Below are 25,747 nucleotides of genomic sequence, written 5' to 3' on the forward strand. Positions count from 1 at the left end.
GAGATATAACGACAGTAACGAACGGTCTTTTTCATTTTTATTTATATAGAAGATATACCGCCCCACAGCCGAAGCTCTCTGGGCAGTTTACAACTTTGGCCTGCTTGCATTGGCTGCCTGTACATTTCCGAGCCCAATTCAAGATGCTGGTTCTAATAAAGCCTTACACAGCTTGGAACCGCAATAGAATGCCTTTCCTAACATGAACCTACCCATACAATTAATCCCATGTGTGTGTGGATGCTCCAGGTGCCTACTCCGAGGGAAGCTTCTCAGTGGTGGCCCCCCAATTATAGAATGATCTTCGCAACAAGGCCCCCCTGGTGTCAACATTGATAACTTTTCGGTGCCAGGTTAAAACTTTTCTCTTTTCCCAGACATTTAGCAATATGTGATGAGTTTCATCAATCCTGGATCTGTTTTTATAGTTGTTTAGAAAGCTGTTTATAGTTGTTTTTAGATAAACATTTCTGTGTATGTTGTATGATTTTGTGGTTTAAAATTTTGTATATTGTTTTTAATTGTTTTACTCTTATGTAAACTGCCCAGAGAGTTTCGGCTATGGGGCGGTATAGAAATTTAAATACTCTTCCGTCCTGAACTGTTCCTGTTCATTGCAATCTAATAAGAAGCTTAGCTTTCCTCATATGAAACATAATTTATATACAAATATTGCACAAACCAGCATGAAACATTCAATGCAAGGTGTTTCTTTAAAAATGTAAATTTATTTCCATTCTGCGCTTCAACTTAAAACATCTGGTATAAATATAAACATTATAAGTTGACTAACAGTGGTGAAAAAGTAAGACATATATGGCATCAGCATAAATGAAAAAACTATAAATATAATCCCCACAGTGTATAACAAGTGCAAAAATCAGGAATGCTGTTGTAGTCCATGGCAATAGTTAAAGATGGCTTTTTGAACTGCTATATTTTTTGTTTTTAAAAATCTCTTTCTATAGCATTTACTCTATCAGTGCTCTTAGAGAGAAGCCCACTTATGTATTACACAGAATTGTGTTTTTGAATATTAAAAAAAAACCAGAAGAAGGTGAGCATCCAAAGTAGGTCATAAAGAAGATAAACAGGTTCTTGGGATGCAAAAATAAATTTATTTAACAAGAAGCCCAATGTGTTTCAGCTCGTCCCTAGTTTTGAGGCCTTTTTCAGAGGACTATAACATTAATGATAATAAAAAATACAATTTTTACTATCATTAATGTTACAGCCCCCTTAAGAAGGCCTCAAAACAAGGCACAAGACGAAACGCATTGGGCTTCTTGTTAAATAAATTTATTTTTGCATCCCGAGAACCTGTTTCTCTGTTTTTTAACATTAACTGCATGAGAACAAGTAATGAAATGGAAGATTCCTTAATGTGAATTATCTAAATAAAAAACCTGAGTATTTTCTGTTTACATAATGGTTTTGGTTAAGTGCAATTTAATGTGTGCAGAGTGCTTTTTAATTTAAGGTCATTCTTAGAAGGCATATTTAAATAAAAAACATAAAATTAGTAATATTGCAAAATATCTAAGAAAAACTGCTCCTAATAATGGATTTCATCCATTTGCTGGCATATTTGCTAAAGCATGTGCATTAAGCTTAATTACCCTGATAATATGTCACTGTGCTGCAATTATGGTTCTGATAAGTTGCTACATATTAAGGATTTTACTTCCATGCTCAAACACAGCTTGAACAAATTGTTTGAAGACTCTGTCCATGTATGTTCTCTTTCTTGGCCACAGTCCTTCCAGAAAACCAATATGGCCTCCGTAAGAAGTAAGGATCAAAGCTACATTAGGATTTTGTTTTGCCAGTTCTACTGGTATGGCTAAAGGAAAAAGGGGGGGAAGGGGGGGGAGACAGTATAAGTTACCATTCCAATATTTGTTTCTCAAAAGTATCATGCAAACGTTGTATATTAATGGATAGTTTTAGTTACATGCTGTTTAAAAAAGTCAATCTTGGTAGTTGAAGTAAATAATCTACGACATAGATGAAATATGAAACAATATACCCTTTGAGATGACAGGATTGGGACTCTGCTAATGGACATCTTTTCATTTTGCACAATTTTAAAATAAAAATTAGAACCAGGAAGATTTGCATAAGCATAGAAACCAAGAATTATGAAATATGTACTTTATGAAGGGTTCCCTTTTCTGACAATCAAGTACACTTTATTGGTACCAAATTTGACACTGCCCCAGTACGCATTGTCACCATGGCTTAAACTAGTGTGTACTGGGTGCCATTTGCCTAATTATTATCTGCTCAGGCACAGTTTGTAATGGTATCCAAACCTGGGTGGATTTTTTTTTTTATTTAGAATATTTATATACCGCTCCTCATTGGAAAAATTTCGGAGCGGTGTACAAGGTAAAATGAAAATAAAAACAGAATAAAACAGTTAAAACAAAATTTAAAAAGAAGCAAAAACAACAACAACACAGAAATCCAAGGCTGCATGTTAAAGAAAGGCTTCTTGGAATAAAGATGTTTTCAGGAGGCGCCGAAAGGAGTACAAGGTTGGAGCCTGTCTGACCTCCAGAGGCAGGGAATTCCACAGGAGGGGCGCCACCACGCTGAAGGCTCTTCCCCTGGTGGATTCCAATCGGAGGATGGATCTAGGTGGAACCACCAGGAGCAGGCCCTCGGATGACCTCAGTGACTGGGCAGGTTGGTAAGGGAGAAGGCGCTCTCTCAGGTATCCTGGTCCCAAGTTGTTTAGGGCTTTGTACACAAGAACCTTAAACCTGGCCCGGTAGCGAATAGGCAGCCAGTGCAGTTCCCTCAGCAGAGAAGTTACATGCTGGAAAGGGGCAGCTCCAGACAACAGCCGAGCTGCAGCATTCTGCACTAGCTCCAGCTTCCGGAGCAGCTTCAAGGGCAGCCCCACATAGAGCGCATTGCAGTAATCCAATCTTGAGGTTACCAATGCCTGTACCACCGTGGTCAAGCTATCCCTGTCCAGGAGAGGCCGTAATGGATGGTTTGTTTGAGGGAGAAACAACCCTCAAATAGCCCAAGAACAGGCCATGGACTATTTGTAGTGCTGTGCCGAAAATTTCTCCAATGAGAATTTTGACCATTCTCATTCAATTTGATAGAAAAGAAATTGCTTTTGAAAAGGAATTCAAAATTCTCATAGGTTTGGTTCAGGGTTCTTGTGCTTACCTTATTTATGTGATAACTGAGGAGAGAGTGTGTGTGAGCGACCTATCTTTCATTGTGCAATCATCTCTCTGGCAGCCTGTAGCCCCCTTGGCTTCCTGCACTTCCTGCCCAGAGGAAGACATCATGAGTGTATTCATTCCCTAGGGCTTTCTCAGATCAGGAAGTGCAGGCAGCCTAGGAGACTGTAGAGCAATGGTGAGATGTGTAATAGAAAGAAAAATATAGACAGTATCCTCAGACACCATACAGTTATTAGGTAAGGTCAAAAACACCACCAACAAACAACATTCAAAATAAATTATAAAAAGCCCTTAGAATGAGGCAGGAAAACGGAAGCCCCTTTCATGGGAGAAAGAAAACTTCAGAAAGAAAACTTCTTACCTCCTAGAAATTAAAGGTCACCTTTCAGAATTTTTGACACATTTTTTTCACCGTTATTGTTTTTCCTGGTGGCTGCATTCCCTCCCCTCAATGCCCTGAAGTGATGCTAGGTATATGGGGCATTGTGGAGGATGCAAAATGAGCAGGGGGGGGGAGGCTGCCAACACAGCTGATGCAGTGCTAAAAAATAAAAATCCCTTAGGGGGGGAAAAAATTAGAAAGAACCTGTTCTACAGCCCTTGCCCATGATGATGCCTACCTGTGAGAAATTGTTGGAGAATTTCTCCTCCCCTTGAAAAATTCAGTGAAATAATTGCCCCCCCCCCAATTTCTCAACCCACAAATAGGGTGGAATTTTTTCAGAGGCCAGTTATACACAGCTCTAGTTATTTGAGGGGTTTCCCCTCCTCAAACAAGCCATGCCGCCCAGGTTCGGATGATACAACCAGCTATGCCCAGGCAAGTAATTAGGCAAATGGCATCTGGCATGTAATGCAGCTTAAACAAGTCACTATGGCTTCTTTAAGTCTCAGTGGTCATAGAAACTGGGCCACTGTGTGGTGTTAAGACCAGAAGCATATCACACCACTGCCCACCTCTGTACTAACTGCCCAATCTGTTTCAGGTACAATTCAAAATTCTATCTGGGGTTAACCAAAAGCAGCATCTTAAGAGGAAAAAGCAAAAATAATAATAAAAAAATCAACTTGCCATGATTTGGTGAGAAGACATCATCCAGAGAATTTAAGCACAACACTGGAATTCCAATTCTCTTCAGCCTACGACACGGACTAGCATCTGCATAGTAATCATCAATTGTAGGATAGCCAAACATGACTGAGGTGAACTGTTTGTCAAATTCCCTAATGGTCTTAGCCTGCAGTATAGAATTTAAGTTAAGGTTTTTTGTAAGTATTAGGAAAATTAAAATATGAAAATAAAAACAAATGGTTAATCATCATACCTTCATGACAAGGTTCATATTAAATAGCTTATCAAACATTTGCCGATGTCTGTAAAATAAAGAGGGGGAACCTGAAAACTGGATCAAATGTCTTGAGATACATATACAAAAGCACAATATCGTGACAGACAGCAGTTTTATAAACTAGGTCCAATTTATATGTCAACCTGGAAGTGTGGTACCGTTGGCTACCTGAAAGATGGTGCCTCTCTCCACACACATAGCAGTAAATGTCACCCGTGCATGACAGGTCAAGAGTAATCATGTGAGCAAAGCTAGCCCAAAATGAGGGGTTCATTTATGTGGTTAACTACAGTCTCAAGATTTTTGCATGTATTCATATAAGGTGCATTAAAAAAAAGTTGAGATCCAAGTCAATTGATGAAAGCAGTAGTATTTGTGATTTGTAATGTATGCTTTAAAGTGTTTTTCAGTCATGATTGCAGTATTTCTTACTGAAACCTTGTTGGTAGTCAGCAATATTATTCCCACAAGTAGGGCCCCATGAACATTTCATGGAGGTTAATGTTCCTTTCAGTGGTTAAGGGCTGCTGGTTTTGTTGCCAAAAACCTTGTTAGGCGGGAGAATGAGCCTGGTTTCCCCTTGTGGTATTTTAGATGGGAACAGAAACTGAGAGATGTGGCTTGTCTAAGACCAACTGGGGAGTTGATTTTTGAGGTGGGATGTGAATCAGACACTTCTTTTTACTCATGCGTTTAACCACATCAAGCAATAGATTTATTTTTTTAATAGCATATGCTTAGTGCTGGTTGGTCAAATTCATAAATTTTACCCAGAATGGGTGGGGTGGGGAGAAGAGTTCATCACACCAAGAGATGGATTTCATAGCCCATACTTCTACAGGAATTTTACAAAAAGGAGGGGCTAGTAGTGTTCCATATTTAATATTTATTTATGCATTTAAAGTATTTGTAGGCTGCCTTTTAAAATAAAGCCATCATAAGGTGGGCTTTCAACATATAAGCTTACAATATTAAACAGTGATACATTTTAAATCCATAAAACACTGTAATAATCAATTTACTATTAGTATTGGTTCTAGTAAGAACCAATACTAATAGTAAACGCAACAATGTACAGCCCAGCAAAAATGACCAAATCAAATACATAATTTCAGCTAAAAGGCCTTTTTGCTCATGCTCACCACCCTAATAGCCAGGGACATAAATGAGTCCTTGGATCTAGGAACTGATCTAGTTGTGTAGATTGATAAATGGGTGACAGTGGTCATTCAGATAACTGACATTCTTAACGTGGCTCACAATGAAACAGAATTCCACGCTAACATACTGCGTCTTTCAAAATGAATCAGAGGTTGACTCACCTAGTAATTGAAGATTGTAGACAGGTGGTTAAATAATAATTAAAGAGAAGCCAGTTCATGGGTTTTTCCAGTGAGTCTGCCGATTCAAAAACATTCCATCCTGCTGAAAATATTGCAGCTGCCTTTAGTGGTGTTTCTCTGCCAGTTTTGCCCAGATAATTTAAAAGAAGCATGCTACAAACAGGAGAGAAATAAACATTTGAAATAATATTTCACCATAGGTGGCACTCATAGACATGTAGTTCTCTGGCATATCAATCCTAAACATCTGTAGTAGCATATGTGCCTATCAGACTGGGCTCAATGTCAAGGCCGCTCCAGTCATATTAGGTAAACCTTTTAATACTGTCGCATTACATTTTATGATGAAGCTGATAGTGCAGCCAACTATTCTCAAAGATTATATGAATCCATTGGGTTGGATCCAGAAATGTCTTGCGCAAGTGGCAAGAGACTTCCACTCATGCAAAAGGTGATGCAATTTCGTTCCCCCTCGTTTCGCAGTCCACCACACCATATTCCACAATATTCCCAAGGGTCCCTCTGCCCTTGGGATCAGCTTTTCGAAGGCACTGGTAGCCACAGTGTGAAGGAAGAGTCAGAACAGCCGATTCCACAAGCAGAACACTGGTCATGCGTCTCTGAATCCAACCCGTTGTCTGCTCTTTCTATCCCCTTATTTTTCTGCTTCAGGAAGACCGACATTTTGGTGTCAGCAATAATACTTCCTCTTAATTCCTCTGGGGTCATTTCACACATTGTATTTTTTGGTATACATTCTAGAAATGTAAACTGTGAATGTGGCAAATATGTTTACTTCCATGCAATGTGTGAAATGTTGCTATAAAAGTGTATAGTGATAGCTGGCACTGCTCTTTTGAAGAGACACTAAGAATGGCAAAGGATAAATGTGTTATAGTTTATAGCTGATGCTTTGTGATCACAATAAAATAACTAAAGACAGAATGGAAAGAAGAGAGAAAAAATGTATTTCTTTGCTGCCTCACACACCTTTTTATATTAATCCTCAGCAGACTCAATAAGGATTTTGATCTTGATCTTAGGAGTCTGTTAATAACAATGCCTGTCCACCAGAATGACTATCATATACTGTTGCCTTCAGAACCCTGGAACATGACTGACACCTTGTTTTATATTACATGATCATCAGATACTTATAACTACCCTTCAATGACATTTCATTCAAAGCTGAGGATTATAATAAAATGCTGCTTAAATATTCAAAACTAGCTCCCATGAGTAGAAGTCACTTGGGGCCAGTTTTCTGACCGATACTGTAGGTTCCAACAGATAAATGTGTCAGTGACGATGATGAACACAAGCTGATTATGTAGAAGAGTCAAATAGAGCACCTTTAAAAATACTCTTCCTCTGATAAATTATAATTGCTTCGGCTGTTGGGCGGTATAGAAATGCAATAAATAAATAAATAATTCTTTCAGTAAAGTAGAAGTAGGATGAAAAATTAAAGTTGGTCCATTTCACACTGAGTCTGTACTATGTAAGAGGAATCCTTTACTAAGGGCCTTTGCAAATTGCTTTCTAATGACCACAGAGTTATACTACTGGGACTTCTGTTACATAAAAACTTACCCTCCCATAGAAACACCTGCTGCCATCAACACAGCTGAGGAGTACAAACTACATATATAATGAATAACAGTTTCCAAATCTTCTGTATTAGCAGCACAATAAGTCCTTGGTGTCTACAAGGAGCCAAAAGGGAGAAAGAGTGCAATCATTTTTTTTAGTCCTTAAGCGAAGACCAAAAGCAAAGCAGCACCAGGATCGTTTATACAGCAATAAAATATAATAAGGTTAACACACACCATAAGGACAATTTTTTTTTAGAAGACATGGGGTTGGATGCAGACTGTCCTGTGAACTAAAGGACTTCTTCCATGCTTGGAACAGACTAAGGGCATGTCTACACCTCCCGGCATTCTGGGAGGGATAGGGGAGGATCTCACAGTATTCTGCTTGCGAGATCCACCCCTTTGAACAGACAGCATGTGTGACATCCCGGAAGGAAAGAAGGATGTTGCGGCCGCCATTTTTTTTTTAATAGAAGCGCACGAGCACTTCTACGGAAAAGTAAGGTTTCCTTTTTTAAAACCCGATCGTGCTCCCTCCTCCCACTCCCAATGGGCACGGAGCACCTGAAGAGCTCCATGCCCGGTTCCTGGCTCCTTGTGTTTACTTGCAAGGAGCCAGGACAAAACCGGGATGGCTGCCCACACCTCCTGTGGTCTTGGGACGATCCCGAGACTGTGGGAAAAATCAGGCTAAAAGCCATCCCAATAATCCTGGGGAAATGGAGGGATCATCCCTCCCTGCCCCCAGGATCCCCTGTGTGTCATGTGAATGCACAGGGATTATCCTGGGGCAATCCCCAGGATAAAGCATGGTCCTAAGATGCTGTGGAGGCTCTTCACTGGAGGAAAGGGCAAAGACCATTTTCACTAAATCACCCTGCAGTCTCCCAGACTGCCTTTCATGCTGCTCTGGAGGGTCCCTCAGCCCACTTGAGTAAATATTCCAAGACAGAGGGATCTGCAAAAATGCCCTTCCTCTGGCATTAGCAGATCACCACCCATTGTAAATCTGGATCTAATTGATGTTGTTTGGCAAGAAACGATTTCAAATGCACACAGCTTGGGTGGGCATAAACTGCACTACCTGCGTTTTGCCAACCAATTTCTACCCCCAAATAGGTCTTGCTGTGCAATTTAGTCATACTAAAGGTTACAACATATCAAGGTAGCATCTTCTACCTTGATATGATTATATGGATTCATATAATCTTTGGCTATTGGGTAGTATAAAAATGTAATAAATAAATAAATTTACAGTATATTTATAATTATTCTTAGGAATCCAATTGCAAATAAATGCATACAGTTAGATACAATGACTGCTGCACAAACACAGCATTGCACTGGTGTCCAAAGCCAACTAAGGTCATTTCAACAGTGTGCAGAAGCATGGCAACACTTGCAAGAGTCACCTTCATCAGAAGTGCCCTAGTTGCTGGGCATAAAATTGTTGACAGGACAGAATTGCACAGAAAGGGGACATGGGAGGGGCTTAGGTGTGCATTTCATAAAAGCACTTTATACCATACTCTGCCCCTGATAACTGCTTTGAAATGCATTGTGGTTATCATAGCAAGGTGGGATAGGAATGTTCCATGTGCCTTGTAAATTGAACCTGCAGTAATGCTGACACATACTACTTTCTATCTCATTATAATGCATAGCAATCACAATACATGCATTAATGTAATGCCCATACATTTATCCAGTAATCCTTATACTAACCTGTAAAACAAGCAAACATTATTATTCTCACTTTACAGATGGCAGGCCGAAGCTTGGAGGTGCTGGACACAAAGAGCAGAATTTAGGGAAATCCAGGACTCCCAACTCCACATATCCCTCTAACTTTAATGCAAGGAACCATGGAGTATCAGGTAGGAGGTGAGGGCTTACCTCTTCACCCACCCACCTAATTTTTCCCTTAAATACCTGCCAGGAAATGAACAGCTAGACTCTGAAACAAAAATGAATCAATCTGGAGGAAAATTGGTTGGGGTGGGGAATTTGCAGGTGGCAGTGAGCAGATCCAGAAGTGATTAAGTACCTCTTCCTCCTTATAATCCCCCTTGCAATTAACTCCTGCCCCCATATTCTGATTATTTCAGCAAACTCAGGGTTGGAATACCCCAAGCTGTGAGTCTATGGCTGAGTTGAAATCTGAAACGGAGACTTCCAGCTTATACCGCTACATTCTATAAGCTAAAATTATGTCAGTGGTTTTAATCTCAACATAATAAAATCCATTACTAAATATTTAGCGTACAATTTAAGTTACTCACAGACATTGCTCTCCAAAGAAATCCATGTTTAAATTCTAATGTGGACTGTACACCATGGTAAACAGTTAACCATGGTGTATGACTTTCTACTACATGGTTACTTGGTCTTCTGTATTAATGCAAATATGGTGTGAATTCCATACACCAACACCACTGCCACATATTCTAATATATAGTAAACTCTGGAGGTCTTATTAATTGGAAAATTCTCCACATTTCTCCACATTTACCTCCTGGTAAATTCATTGTTTGTGTTGTAATTCACTGCAGGTAACACTGAATGGGGGATAAACATCCAAGAGTTTTGAGGCAAATTAAAGACTAATATATTTATTACACCATAAGCTTTCGTTGGCTAGAGTCCACTTCATCAGATCCATGAAGTGTATCCTAAATTAGCATATGCATATGGGAGGAGAGAGAGAGAGAGAAGTAAGCAATGAGGTTGTAGGGAAATGCAATGGGAATAATACAGATTATGATAACTCTATTAAATCTTAAATACATGTAAAATAATTACAGTAGCCATTCACAAAGCAGTGTTGATAATAACAACACTGTTATTATCTACAACAATAGATGATCCTGCTGTTTGTAAACTAATTGACACCTGGGCCGGATCTACACTAGTCTTATAACTTTGCTAGTGTCCCTTTCTAACGTGGTTCTCTGTATCGGTTCTCTGAATCACGGGGCACACTAGTGTGACTTACGTTTAGCTGTAATGTTACTGCAAGGCGCATCGTTAAATCCTTTCCATTGTTCTGGGTTGCTCTGAGCTGCTGGGCTTGCTCCGCCCACTGCCTGCCTCATTCCTAGCCAGCAGTGCAGGGCAAGTCATAAACACACACAAACTCCCTCCCTCCCAAAACATCTTAACACAAGTACCAGGGAATTGCCTGAATGCATAGGAACCAGCCACTTTGCTGAAGCTAAGCAGGGTTGGGTCTGGTCAGGGTTTGGATGGGAGAGCAAATTGAAAAGTTTTAGCAGCAGACTGGGAGCAAGAGACCCTTGTTAATTTTCCTGCACGGAGCTACAGCAATCCTTTGAGCGCTCCTCAGCGCCTTTACAAAGAGGGGGGAAATGTTAAAAAAAAAATCATAAAATATCAACCAATGACCCAATTTGATTCAAATTTTAAGGCAGGACGCATGGGAGTACTTCACAATAAAAGCAGATTCTAAGGTGGAAAACTTCTGAGTCCTTTGCATGCAATTGTCAGTGATTGCACAGTATAAGGCTGGTGTGATTCATCTGCTGTAGCAGGTAAGATAGCAAACAGGGCGAAGGAAGGAGAACAGGAAGTGGGCGGAGCAAACCCAGCAGCTCTGAGAAAGGGAGAGGAAAATTACCGGTAGAATGAGGCACATGAATCTGTAGCCACGCTGGAACTAAGAAATAGAACCGGTAAGTAGAACTCATATACAACGTTGGAGACCCAGGGTCACGTGACGCTGTGCGTCACAGTAACCCATTCAAAACGTTAGAATAACACCAGTGTAGATTCCCACCTGAAGTGGGATAAAAACCTGCTAACTTGATTCAGGACACAGGTAGCAGAACTGAACTTCTTGATTAGTTGTAATTCAGTGGTTTCATGTTGGAGTCTCCCTTCAAAGTTCCTTTCTTCAAAAATTGTCACTTTAAGGTCAATAACAGAGTGTTCTCGCAGGTTGAAATATTATCCCACTGGTTTCTGAATAATGCCCCTTTTGATGTCAGATTTGTGTCAATTTATTCTTTTGCATAGACTATAGGCTAGCCAGAATGGGGAATGCAGAAGGGCATTAATTACTGGCCAATGGTAGCATATATCATACTGGAAGATGAGCAGGTCAATGAACTCTTGACTCTGTGGCTGATGTTATTAGGTCCTGTAATAATGATGCCTGAGTAAATATGGAGATACAGACATCTGGGTTTTTTGTAGGGTTTGGTCTCTGTGTTTGAATCTCATTTATATGGCTTGTTACTAGTAAAGAACTGTTTTAGGTTAGGCAGCTGTCTGTGAACATTATTTTAGGGGGTCTTGAACCTTAGGTTGTTTTGTTGTGATTGCAGTGTGTGCACATGCACACTTTGCCATGGAAAACAAATCCAGACAACCCACATCCAAATAATGTTCACCTTAAAATTATTATGGTTACATAATGTAGATGCATGCACAGTATGGTCTCTGACAACTAGGTAAAAGGGGGAAACATGTTATATTTCAGTGCAATGAGACTCTAGGTTGGACTGTAAGTATTTTAAATACCCCTTGAATGTTTTAGTTTTGCTCGTGCTAAGATGGCAGAGACAACAAAAGAGTGTTTCCCTGTCTTTTAATATTTATTTACCGTTATTTTATGCAAGGTTTAAACATATGTAATAGAGAAATATGTCTAATACCGGTTTTGCTTAGCAACATGCCATGCAATTCTACACATCTTTATATATCTACTTATGTGGGAGTAAGCCCCACTGAACTCAAAGGGGCTTACTTGTGAGTAGACATGCATAGGATTTGTGCTGCTAATCAAAAGTAAATCCTATGCACTTAAATCAGGTTTATCCTCTGATAAACATGCCTTAGGTTGTGATCCTGTGCACACTTACCTAGAAATAAGCCTCACTGAACATAATGGGACTTAACGTCCACAAGACTGCATTATTATTGTCTTTCTAGAGTATTATTAATAATTTAACTCTTCTAAAAGGTACCAATTGCTCAAAAGATGAAGTTATTTCTGTTCTCAAGATAAAGAGAACTTACTTATGTGTTCATACTTGACTATAATACATTTCTTGATTATTGTTTCAAAATCATTAGAATGGGATTGTACATCATAATGCTGAAAAATCTCCACTGAATAGGCTGCAACTGCAGCTGTTTACACTGAAAAAGAGCCTTTTAATGCTAAAATATGTAAAGCCGATTACATGGAATTTCAGAAAATACAGCCAAACAAAAGATCTTTTTACTTCATCTGAATATAATCAAAAAGGCCTTGGTGTGCCACAAAACTGCTTTGTACATTCATTTCCAAAGTATGCTGTAAACTGATTCTCACACTGATTTATTAAAGGAATGTATTATAAATACTTTGTTTGAAACCAGTGAGTTAAATGTGTAAGGCTGTCCAAAATGTGATATTATTTCAGTTGTGATAAACCTCCGCAGAAGGTGTTGTCATTTAAGATGCCTTTGGTAGGCTTCTCCCTGGTGTTTAGATGGCCTCCCTTCTTGATGATGATAGTTCCTCCTCCTCCTCTCCTGCTTGGTTGCCCAGAGAACCAGCAGGTAAGTAAGAAAGGAAGGGATGGTGAGGAGGGGAAGCAGCAGCCCCTGCCTATCCACCTGCCTTCTCCCTCTGGGCAGAGATGGGCTCGGTCTCACTGGCCCAATTGTCACTAACGCCCAGAGAGAGAATGCAGATGAGTGGCTGTTCATTGCCATTACCACATGCCCAGCTTGGGCAAGAGAGGGAATGAGCACGGATGGTAGCAAGGAGCAGTAGTCACTAATACTCACTCACCTGCCCTCTCCCCTTCTGGGCACTGTGGGAATTGGGCTTCCCACATCACGACCCTGAAGGGAGAAGGCAAGCAACAGCAGCTGTTGCTCCTCACTGCCATCACTACTTGCTCGGGCAGGCAAGCAATCCATGACAGTGACAAGGAACAGCTGTCACCATCTTATTCCCTTTCCTTCTGTGCAGCAAGCAAGGAAATGTCAACAGTAGCAAGGCCCAGTCAGGAGTGGGCCCTTCCAGCATATTGGGGGCTTGGCAACTGCGTGAAGGCGATCCCCAACACATGCCTCACTTATTTCACAATTGCCTTATCCTGCCCTCATCTTTGACATCAGCTAGGTCTTACAATCCTGTACCATACATTACATTGCCATACATCAGTGCCTGCTCCAGGTTTTTGAGGGCTCTTGGGCAAGACACCCTCAATGACCCCCCCGCCCCAGTGAGCCTATGTCCTCACTGCCATTGTCACCAGCTGCAATTGCTCCTCTTACTCGTCCTCATCATTGCTACTAATTGCTTGCTTGACAGGCAGAAAGCCATGGAGCAAGTAGCCCGCGGATTCTCCTACTGCTCCTTCTCACCACCATTGTTATCTGGACTAGAGCAAGAGGGAACAAGCAGGTTGCAAAGGTGAAGAGGAGGAGCAAATCCAGAGGGCTGTTGTCAGTGGGTCCCTGCTGGGGTGTGGGGTCTTGGCAGGTGCCCAACCATACCAACCCTTGACGCGAGTCCTGCCATAAGTGGACGCAGCCCATTGGAACAGAGTACTTGGGAGGAGTGCTTTTGCATTCTGCGTCCTCCTTGCATCAAGGGTCTCACAGTAAGTGAGCTAGTAAAGGCCAGTGTGCAATTTGTGTCTCCTCCAGTAGATGTTTGTCTCTTTTTACAGAGGATTGCCGCGCAGCTTGAGAACTACTGCTGAATATTTTATAAATAGGCAGGGTATAAATTGAAATAATAATAATAATAATAATAATAATAATAATAATAATAATAATAATTTGAATTACTGCTTTGATTTAATTCACAAAGTTGGAAGTCTCTATTTTGTTTTCCATTTCTGACAAATTCCTTTATGGGAACTGGTGGTAAATTCCAAAGGAGAATGCAACTAAACATGAAGAACGATGGAGTGAATGAGCGATGTCAGTTTACTATTTGTGCGACACTTTTAATTTTGTTATTTTTGTGCTGTATGGCATAAGGTGGGGGTGGGAACTGCCAAGTAGGAACTAGTTCTCTCTATGATGGCCTTCCCATGAATTGCCTGTAGAAGTGTTACATGCTTCCAGGTATTTGCCCCTTCGCTATATGTTTACATTATGGTTGCTCAACGTTCTTACTTAATTTAAGAGCAATTCTTACCAAGAGATTTTCACCAGCAATTCCTCGATTGTTAAAAACCACACACCTTTAAAAAAACAAAAGAGCACTATTTACCAGAACTGTTAACCTGAGTGACTTTGGATGTGAAGATCCATGCATTTCAAACCCGCTCCAGCTTATAATTCTAGATTTGCCAATGATTCAAAATGGACATTGGACACAGACACATTTTATACAGACATAAGACATATAGTTAAGTATTTTCTATTCATACTGCTTACCCACAAAGAGTGGTTACTGCAAGTCAATGAATTTGAGCCATTTTAAAGTCAGCTAACTTTAGTCCTAAACTATTAATGTATTTTGACACCTTTATACTTATGGAATAATAAAGCAGAGCCTCCCTATCGTCCCAACCCTAAATAAAGATAGCTAGCACTTGCCAGGTCTATTCTGGCAGTCAAGGCTAGCATATGCATATTATAGTGCAATCCTATACGTGTCTGCTCAAAAGTAAGCCCATTGAGTTCAATAGGACTTACTCCCAGGGAGGTGTGCATAGGATTGCAGTTTTAAGTACAGATGAGAAAGGTAAGGGTCTTGGGTAGTTTAGGTTGAGGGATGCTGGGAATGTAGTCCAACACATCTGGTGGGCATCTGCTTGGGGCAGGCTGCTCCACACGCACACACAAGCATGCCATTTTTGGGGTGGTGGTTGTGACATCACTCTAATCCCCTGATACATTTTTCTGCTAGAGATAGGAGGTCTCTTTTACTTGTAGAGAGCCATTCCTACCCTGTCTCTCCCCCCACCCGTCATCTGGGCTCTGCACGCAGGCCCCTCACTTTATGAATAGAAAAGTTGGTTGCTATGGCCCATTTCTGAAGGGCTTCTCCTAGATCATTTCAGACATTCTCATACCATTTTTGTCTGGCAGCTCAGTATTATTATGCTCCTAATACATATGCAAGAGGGGGCTACTGAAGATAAGCAATAGTCATTTCCCTAAGGCAAAAGGAGGGTCAGAGTTGAGCCACAGGCTTCCAGCTCACAGCTCAGTTTCTTAGCCACTATACTACAGCAGTCACCAGTTCCATACATGCACTTCAGTCAAGCCAGGTTCTCCCTGATCCCTAATTGATATTTTAAACGCTCCTGGAGCAACCCCTCTCAAGCTGGGATTTTTTCCTCTTGAGAGGGCTTCCAGTTGTGGTAGTGGTGACCAGGGGAGCCTCTCTACTGGAGACAGCTCCCAAAGGAACCTCTGGCAAAGATCAATGGATCCGACAGGTGGAAAGCAAGGGCAAAAGAAGGGATGGAAAGTCTCCTCCACCACTCTTTTCACCCACCATAAATGACTGCAGCTTCATCCTCGTGAAAATTTAATCTGAGCTGTTCAAATAGCAACATCAGCAAGCGGAAGTGACTATACCTGTATCCCAGTGCTTTGCTCTGCTCAATCATATGGAGAATGTAAGATTCCCTGCTCGTTCCTGTCAGGCCAGGCAGCAACAAGATAGTGGGCCTGGTGCTGGAATCTGGGTAAAGTACGCTATCACGATTATCAAACCAATCCAGGGAAATCTGTCCTCCATCTGTTGCTGTAATGAGCTCACTGGAAGAACCGACACTGATTAGCTTTGCAATAACAACAACAACACCAATACAATTAGCTCTTCCTGCCCCCCAACCCCACTCCACTATTCATTCAGGAAATGTCCCGTGTGCAGATACATAGAGATGGCTTGCATGACATGAAGGTAACCATATGAAAAGGAGGACAGGGCTCCTGTATCTTTAACAGTTGCATAGAAAAGGGGATTTCAGCAGGTGTCATTTTTATATATGGAGAACCTGGTGAAATTCCCTCTTCATTACCATAGTTAAAGGTGCAGGAGCTATACTAGAGTGACCAAATTTAAAAGAGGGCAGGGCACCTGCAGCTTTAACTGTTGTGATGAAGAGGAAATTTCACCAGGTTCCCCATATATACAAAGCACACCTGCTGAAATTCCCTTTTCAGTACAACTCTTAAAGATACAGGTGCCCTGTCCTCCTTTTCATATGGTCACCCTATAGTTAATAAGCCACTGTGGCTCTTTAACCATCCCTGTGCATGATGGTCATGTGCCAGCTGTTCTCCTAATTATCCTCACTGGGCACATGATGTTGTCATGTCCAAAACCCGTGAGGGTGGGTGGCTAGATGGTTAACAAACCACACAGCACTCCTATGGCCCAGTTCACATGTAACAAGAAGCCATTGTGGGATTATCTTTGCAGTGGTGGGTTGCATTTTGAATATTCAGGGCATGGCAGGGATGCACTGTAACTTCTCGTTATGCACAAACTTGGTGAGGGTGGTTGACAAGCCACCCAGAAACCATGGGCTGTTTTAGGGTTGCAGGTGGCTTGTCAACCACCCCAACAACCCACCCTCACCAAGTTTGCACATAATGAGAAGCTACAGCATGCCCCCGCTGCCCCCTGAATATTCAAAATGAGAGCTACTGGTGTGACAAGAAGCCCTGCAGAGAAATTCACCTATGGTGGCTTCTTGTTATGTGTGACCCAGGTCTACAAAAGACCTTAGACTCTGCATGACTTGTTAACCACTTTGGCCACCCACCCTCACTTGGTTCACACATCACTACAACCCATGCCTGGTGAGGGTAATTAGGGAAGTCAGCCACCATCGCTTATGAACCACTTTGATGTCATGGCGAACCTGTCATTGAGTAGGACAAAAGAGAAAGTCGAGAGTAGTAGTGTAGCCTTTTAAATAAGCACACAAAAGTTAAAAGCCTGCAGAAGCTTTTACTAGCCTGCTGGGAGCTGGCAGAGGAGGGGCAAAGAGCTGCATTTTTATGGTAGGCACAGTGAAAGGGAGGGGGCTTCCCTCCTCCAGCATCCCCCTTCCCCCACCAGCCCACTCCCTTGCCTGCATGGCATTCCTGGCTACCAGACTATTTTATTTATTTATTTATTTATTTATTGCATTTCTATACCGCCCAATAGCCGAAGCTCTCTGGGCGGTTTACAAAATTAAGACAATTCAAGTATAAAACAACAGTATAAAACCATAATATAAAATACAATATAAAAGCACAACCAAGATAAAAAAAACCCAGCAGCAATGCAAATATACAAATTTAAAATACAAATTTAAAATAGCAAGTTCAAATTAATTTATGGGCCGTTAAAATACTGGGAGAATAAAAAGGTCTAGTGCTTAGCCTAGTAGTTCCTAAACTTAGTAGTTCCTAAGTAGACCCCAAGTTATGCAGGAAAGCTGTAGATTTTTACCCCCTTCCCCCCCACAAAAAAACTGTTTCACCACTGCCCAAATGTGAGAATCAGAGGAACAGCAATAGTGCCAGGCACTTCCTAGCATAAGAATCAGAAGGACAGTAGTGGCTGTCATCACAGTGGTTTCCTTGGTATGTGACTATGTCCCCTTATCCCTGAGTATTGGCCAGGCTAGCCAGGAATGATAGTAGCTGAAGTCCAACATTATCTGAAGATCCAAGTTTGGGAACCACTGAACTAAGGATAACTACACATGGAATGTGTGGATCACTGTTGGTGGCCTAAATCAGATGCTTTCTCCACATCACATTGCTTTTTAGAGAATGGTTGATCCAACTAGAGAGAACTAATCTCAAGATGCTGACAAAATAGTTTTATTCTTTAATAAGCCCAACATGTTTAGGCCTAGTAATGGCCTTGCTCAGGGGAATTCTTAAAAAAGATTTCAGAGAACTCTGTTAGATTGTCTCATACTTTTGAAGATACGTGCCAGAATTCTCCTGAGGAAGGCCTAAATGCATTGGACTTCTTAAAGAATAAAACTATTTTGTCAGCATCTTGAGATTAGTTCTCTCTAGTTGGATCTATTGTGGATGCTTTCCAGTTCTCTCATACTTTCCACTTCTTAGGGAACGGGCATTCATATGCACATTCAAACATGGATTCTTGTCCAGAATGGGCATTCAGAGATATACATTCAATTGAAAACCATGCAGTGCAGATAAACTGCACCTACATTCTGATGTGCATTTGGATGTGCATCCAGTCTGCTCCACCAGGAGACTATCGCCACTGAAACCCCTATGCCAGCAGAGCGTTCTGTGGGCAGGCTGGGAGATTTTAAATGGTATAATTGTAGTTTATTTATTTATTTATAATATTTATATACCACTCCCCATTCAAGAATTTTGGAGCAGTGAATGAATAGAATAAAATAATGAAAACAGGATAAAAACACAAGCTCATTCAATCTCACGGCCTCCAATATCACCTGTATGCCGATGATACACAATTATATCTTTCATCTCCGGAACTTTCTCCAGATGTTCACGATCGTATCTCGGCATGTCTTTCAGATATCTCAGCCTGGCTGCTTCATCGTCGTTTGAAACTTAACATGGCAAAGACTGAACTGCTAGTTTTTCCTCCTAAACCTTCTCCTCACCTCTCATTCTCCCTTACTGTCAACGATGTCACGCTTACTCCGGTCAAGGAAGCTCGTAGTCTTGGCTTTATATTTGACTCCTCGCTCTCCTTTACTCCTCACATCGAGGCAGTAGCTAAATCCTGTCGTTTCTTCCTGTATAATATTGCCAGGATTCGACCATTTTTGTCTGTCTCTTCTGCCAAGACTCTCGTTCACGCACTGGTTATCTCTCGGTTGGACTACTGCAACCTTCTTCTCTCTGGCCTTCCTTCGTCTCACATCAGTCCGCTGGTCTCTGTCCACCACTCTGCCGCTAAGATCATCTTCTTGGCCCGCCGCTCTGACCATGTCACTCCACTTCTGAAATCTCTTCATTGGCTTCCAATTCACTTCAGAATCCAATATAAACTTCTCCTACTGACCTTCAAAGCTCTTCACGGCCTAGCTCCTGCCTATCTCTCCTCTCTCATCTCACACTATCGCCCCGCTCGGGCTCTCCGCTCCTCCGATGCCATGCTTCTCGCCTGCCCAAGGACCTCCACTTCCCTTACTCGGCTTCGTCCTTTTTCTTCTGCTGCCCCTTACGCCTGGAACGCTCTTCCAGAACACTTGAGAACTACAAACTCAATCACTGCTTTTAAGACTCAGCTCAAAACTTTTCTTTTCCCTATAGCCTTCAAATATTGAGTTTGTTCTGACTTTACACTGTTGGTTTTGCCATACCCTGTGCCTGTTTACACTTCCCTGTGCCTGTTTGCATTCTCCTTCCCTCTTTATTGTTTACTACAACTTATTAGATTGTAAGCCTATGCGGCAGGGTCTTGCTATTTACTGTGTTATCTGTACAGCACCATGTACATTGATGGTGCTATATAAATAAATAATAATAATAATAATTAAAAATACACTTTTAAAAGAAACACTGCCCTATACGTGACATACTGCCCTATACATGGAATGAAGTATAGTTCTATTTCCAACACTGGTGCAGCATTTCTGCTGCTTTCTGAGTCCCCTTAGCTGGCTTATCAGTGAGAACAGGATTTCTCCTTAAGTCAGTCTTATAAATTAATTGCTGTGTAAGCAGAGTACTGTGAGCAGGCACATGACTAGGATGCTGAAAAACAATCTGCTGTGCTTTTTATCTAGCAGCTAAGTGGCAAACAGTATGTGTAAGTGAGAAAGCATGGAAAAAGGACGTTGAGAAGTAAGCTTCAGGGTGGCTTTCTGGAAGAGAATATAAACTAGGTGTGTGGAAACAACTTTTCTTTCCATGAAGACTTTTAATAAATAAGCTATCTTCTGCACACACCCCTGTTAATGATGAAATAGTTTAATTCATCCATCGGTTTGTATGCTAAAATTTAGCAGCTAAATAAATATCAGAAAATCCTTAAAGCATTAGGATTGACAGTGAATTCTCTGACAAGAATCCTTAGAAAATAAGTCTGCTTTCCATTGTGTGACGTTCTATATTCTGAATTGTTAGTGTTCCCTTTTCCAAACACAGAAATTGAGTAACATTGTTATGTGCTGTTCAGGCAGCCCAGTTCCTCAGGATAGTGAAAGTGCCTTTAAGACAGTAACTACACGAATAAGCTACAATCAAGATGGGGTAGGATGCTCAGAAGGATGGCCAATTCATACATATATGTGTAAATACAGTAGCTCTCTTCACTCTTCACATGTTCCCAGAATGCATGGAGAGGCAGAGGAGAACCATGACCCCAATGTCCTGACCCTGCCAGCTCCATTTTGCACATAGACTCTTCCATGCATACAGGAGCCCTGCACAATTGGCGTTCCTAATCGCATGGAGGAGCCTATGTGCATTCAGTTGAAAGCACATGGGTTCCAACTTCAGAACTTCTGCCCAGGGTGCAAAGATCTGGGAGTGGAGGTGGTGGGAACACTGGGTGGAGCTACCACATGTGTTCTCACTCCACTCTCCATGTTAAACACATTCCTGGAATGTGTGAAGGGCTACAGTTGGAGGAGGCTACAAACATCTATTTAATTCCTCACCACCACCATGATCAAGTAGGCTTCTCACAATCAGCTAGTTGGCCACTGTGTGAACAGAATGCTGGACTAGATAGGCCTTTGGTCTGATTCAACATGGCTCTTCTTATGTTCTTAGCATGACTGATGTAACAGAATAGAGTCAGTATTTAAAGTATATGTGTGCTATGGGCAGTATCCACTGCTAGGGCAATGGGAAGTGAGTGGATCCTTAAGCAAATGGAAATGAGCCAAAACACTAATTTCCAGAACAAGGCAGGTAAGTGGAGCTTGCAGAAGAAGGGAGTTCAACTGACCTGTTCCATTCCAGAAACAAACATTTCCCTGGGGTTGCTTTAGGAAGTGTTAGCATTGGGTCCTGCTGGCACAATAGAAAGAGCAGGAGCACAGCAATCTTATAGGATACTGCCCTATATATGGAATGAGCATTCTTAAAGCTTCTGCTGGGGAGTGGTCAAGTAGGAGAGAGGCACTTACTTCCTGTATTGCACATATGGTCGCGAAGTGATGAAAGGGCGAAGAAGGGTCTGTATACGGCCCTCCCAGCACCACACTGTGGGATAGTATGTTTCTGTCAGCACAGGGCAATGGTCCTGCAGAAAGCTGAAGAAGTTTTCACTTCCAGTCACCAGCTGAGGTTTCTAAAGAGAAAGACGGGCAAGTGTTTGGCAGGGGAGGAAAGGAAGATAGATCAATTCAATAGTTTTTAGTCATAATACACTGAATACATCAAGGAAACAATTTCAGGCTAGTAAGACAGCAATATGCATGCAGGTCTTTCATATGCTATAGGCAGGGGAGGCTGATGGCTCTGATTTCAGTGGGGCTGTGACTCTGGGTTTTAGTCAGAACCGGCCAGAACTTTAAAGGAGTTAGCCATGCTTCTCCAGCCCCCCCCCCGATCCGCTTCTCCTCTGCCTGTAGGGGAGGCGGATCACCCCAGTTCGCTGTTGCTTCACCGATTCTAAGCGAAGCGGATCACACCCCTATATACTAATAGCAAACTCATTCTCTGCATATGGATCTGCTGTGTCTCTGCCTGGAGGAGAAATGCTGAACAGCTAAAACTGGGAGTGTTTGGGGAAGGGCCCTTCACACGAGCAGACAAGAAGCTACTTGCAGGCCAATGCAGCTGGTCTCACTCCATTATCAGCATCCCAATATAAGGCAAGCCAGAGACGCTGTTTGATTGCTGGAAGCAAATGCCTTGTTTTGTGCTCTGTCCTAGTTGGTTGCCTACCAGCTCCTTGACTTTGTTTGAATGATATCTGACCCTGGAAAGACCTAAACTACTCTTCTGCACATCCCTGAAACCTGTACTGTTTAACTTGGTTCCCAACTGATATTTCTGGCATACTGATCTTGGACTGTTAATTGAAGATTCTAGCCGTGGCTTATCTTGCAACTCCTGTGATTTATGACAGGATCCTTATGTAGCCAAAGAACATTGTCCACATACAAGAGCAAGCACAGGGCTGTTATCACTCCTGACCCCAAAGGCCCATAATATTCCATTAAAGGCTCAGAGGTGATTAATAATAATAATAATAATAATAATTAAAAAAAAACATTGTTACCCGCCTCTCCCTCTGGATTGAGGCGGGGGACAACACAAATGCAAACACCATAAAATACATATAACTAATTAAAACATTTAAAACTAATACATTATTAAAAGCAGCACATTATTAAAAGGCTGCTCCACCCAGGGGTGACTGTTCAGTGGCTTCTTCCACACCCTCCTGTCTAGAGGATGTGGCACTACCATCATACTCTGACTCAGAGGACACCAACCTGGCACACTCTAGATGTTTTTTTAACTTCAGCTCTCAGCCCCAGGCAGCATGGCCAATGGTCATGAATGCTTGGAGTTGTAGTCCAAAACAGCTGGTTCAGCATCAGGTTCTCTACTCTGTAGCTACAACAGCCAGCAGCCCCTTTGCCCTGGGAACTGTCCTTGGTGTTGAATTCCCTGACTTCTGCCCAAGAGATACCCTTGACTTGTCCTGATCATTCCTTGCTCTGCTTGGCCGTTGTGAAAGAAAATGGGCCTGGCCATATCCGCTTCCCCTGAGAGCCTCAAGTCCCAATGGAACAGGATAGGGGGAATCCTAAAGTTTGCAGAAATATATATATCTTTAGGGGGGAACCTTACAAAAGGGAGGATTCTACTTTTCCTGGAATGTTTTTCTGATCTACCCTAGCCTCACCTTACATGTTCCTCTATATGCAACCTCCAGGTTCATGCTTGTGGGCTTTCCAGAGGCATTTAACAGGCCACTGTGAGAGGAAACTGGATGTTGGACTAGTCAGGCCTTTCCCAATCTGGTGCCCTCCAGATGTGATAGCCATGCTGGCTTGGTATGATGGGAATTGTAGTCCAAGAGATCTGGGAGATGCTAGATAGGGGATCTTCCTTTTGATTCAGCAGGGATCTTCTGTTCTTATAAAGCAAAAAGAAATATATTTTACAGAAAGGAATACTGTATTCAGTTTTAGGGTAGGCTTGTGGCTCTGATGACTGTGAATCTACTCTGGGTTTCAGAACTCTAAAGGCGCTATCCAAGGTGGTGAACCTAGTTTGGGGATTGGGTTCATCACCTTGATTGAGTTCTTACTGGTTCTGACTGGAACCCAACGTGGAGCCACTGCCCCACTGAGATTGGAGCCACCAACCTCCACTGTTCAAATTATTATCCCGATGGGAAAAAGGCTCTGATCATTACCCATGTCAAATTTGGGTATTTTTCTAAAAAAAGAAAAGAAAGAAAAGAAAAGGAGGGCCCTTCACATCTACAACATGTCCCAGTGCGTGATTTTAGAATCTACATTGGTGTTTCCGTTTGTCTCTCCCGCACCCACCCACTCCTCCTCCACCTCCCGCCCCACAAACTGGCCGTCGGTTCATCTGCAGTATGTACTGCGCAAACACTGAAGCACCAGGTTACGCTTGGGGTGGGGGGTGGGGAAGCGAAGTTAAACCGATTCTTATTTTATTCGTTAAAAACGAGGGGCGGGAATGGGGGAAGTGAAGAGGCCACTTTACCCCCACCCCACCACCCCAGAAAGCACCTCTATTTGCAGCAGATCTCCGGGTTCGGCAGACACGTTCCCTTGCCTCCCCGGGTGATCTCTAAAAGCGCTTCCCGGCACGCCAGCCAAGGACACGACTCAAAAGAGGGGCTTAGCCTGACGGTGACCTCGGCTGCCCTTTCCGCTTCCTCCCCGCTCGCTGAGCTCCACCGGCAGCCAGGTGTGTGTGTGTGGGGGGGTGTCCCTCCCGCGCTAACCAAAAGCGCCCCCGGAGGAAGCGCGTGGCCTCCCCTTACCTTGGCGATGCTACTGAGGTAATAGCAAGCGTAGGCGGCCCCGAAGCACAGCACCAACGACCACCCGGCGACGCCGGACGCCCACAAGCCCTCCCGGACCCGGCTCTCCAGGTACACGGAGAGCTCGCGGGTCAGCCCTTGCAGGTTCATCTCCAGAAGTCGCCGCCAGGGAGAGGCGCGCCGCAGCTTACATTACAGTCCGGGGGCGGGGGCAGTATATCGGGGCGCCGAGGAGCAGCCGCCGCTGAGCCCAACCGGGATGGCGACCCCCTCCTCCGGCGCGTTCCCAAGCAGGAGGCGGCCACTTGCCGTAGCAGCAGCAGCAGCAGCAGCAGGAGGAGGCAGCGACAGCAGCCAGAGGCTCTCGCCTTCTCCGGCTTCTGCGGCCGCTGTTTAGCTACAGGGCAGCCCCGGGTGCTCCGCCCTCGTTCCTCCTGTTTCTCCGGGTGTGGAAACCAGAGGCGGGGGCAGCGACGGGAATGTGTGTTGGCCGGCCGCGCTCCTGTCTGTCTCTCTCGCTCTATCTCTGAAGAGCTAAGTTCGTTCCAAATGTGCACATTTGAGCTGAGCTAACTTTTCTTCTTCTTCTTAAAATATGTTTTTTTAAAAAAAAAAACAGGAAAACCAACAACCCCATGGTTACTTTTATCAAACGAAAAAGAAAAGTAACCACTTATACAAAGAAAAATAATTATGCAATATTCATCACTTCCTGACATAGAATCATAGAATAGCAGAGTTGGAAGGGGCCTATAAGGCCATCGAGTCCAACCCCCTGCTCAATGCAGGAATCCACCCTAAAGCATCCCTGACAGATGGTTGTCCAGCTGCCTCTTGAAGGCCTCTAGTGTGGGAGAGCCCACAATCTCCCTAGGTAACTGATTCCATTGTCATACTGCTCTAACAGTCAGGAAGTTTTTCCTGATGTCCAGCAGGAATCTGGCTTCCTTTAACTTGAGCCCATTATTCCGTGCTAAACATGCCCAGTTCTTTCAGTCTCTCTTCGTAGGGCTTTGTTTCCAGACCCCTGATCATCCTGGTTGCCCTACTCTGAACACGCTCCAGCTTGTCTGTGTCCTTGAATTGTGGAGCCCAGAACTGGACACAATACTCTAGATGAGGCCTAACCAGGGCCGAATAGAGAGGAACCAGTACCTCACGTGATTTGGAAGCTATACTTCTATTAATGCAGCCCAAAATAGCATTTGCCTTTCTTGCAGCCATATCACACTGTTGGCTCATATTCAGCTTGCAATCTACAACAATTCCAAGATCCTTCTCGTTTGTAGTATTGCTGAGCCAAGTATCCCCCATC

General features: G+C 42.7%; 1 protein-coding gene across 2 annotated transcripts; it reads right to left on the reverse strand.

Moving 5' to 3' along the window:
* Positions 1-1,213: 1,213 nt before the first annotated feature.
* Positions 1,214-24,632, reverse strand: ABHD3 (abhydrolase domain containing 3, phospholipase). 2 transcript variants are annotated; one of them, XM_063130626.1, is made up of 9 exons: positions 24,433-24,632; positions 21,581-21,744; positions 16,059-16,241; positions 14,665-14,710; positions 7,495-7,607; positions 5,881-6,054; positions 4,535-4,583; positions 4,282-4,447; positions 1,214-1,843 (listed from the first exon to the last, which is right to left on the reverse strand). In XM_063130626.1, exons 1-9 carry the CDS (start codon positions 24,580-24,582, stop codon positions 1,665-1,667), a joined length of 1,224 nt encoding a protein of 407 aa, XP_062986696.1. In that variant the 5' UTR covers positions 24,583-24,632; the 3' UTR covers positions 1,214-1,664. The 2 variants fall into 2 exon arrangements, with proteins under 2 accessions (XP_062986696.1, XP_062986697.1); XM_063130627.1 differs by lacking the exon at positions 24,433-24,632 and adding an exon at positions 23,314-23,417.
* Positions 24,633-25,747: the final 1,115 nt, after the last annotated feature.

This window comes from Elgaria multicarinata, chromosome 7, assembly GCF_023053635.1.
Source record: "Elgaria multicarinata webbii isolate HBS135686 ecotype San Diego chromosome 7, rElgMul1.1.pri, whole genome shotgun sequence".
Lineage (NCBI taxonomy): Eukaryota > Metazoa > Chordata > Lepidosauria > Squamata > Anguidae > Elgaria > Elgaria multicarinata.

Excerpts from the sequence above, each read along its gene's own strand:
- ABHD3 (XM_063130626.1), bottom strand. The coding sequence starts at position 24,582 with ATGAACCTGCAAGGGCTGACCCGCGAGCTCTCCGTGTACCTGGAGAGC. Across the intron at positions 16,242-21,580 it reads CCATATGTGCAATACAGGAA|TGAGCTCATTACAGCAACAG; the intron begins GTAAGTGCCTCT and ends CGGTTCTTCCAG. Across the intron at positions 6,055-7,494 it reads GCAGGTGTTTCTATGGGAGG|CATGCTTCTTTTAAATTATC; the intron begins GTAAGTTTTTAT and ends TCCTGTTTGTAG.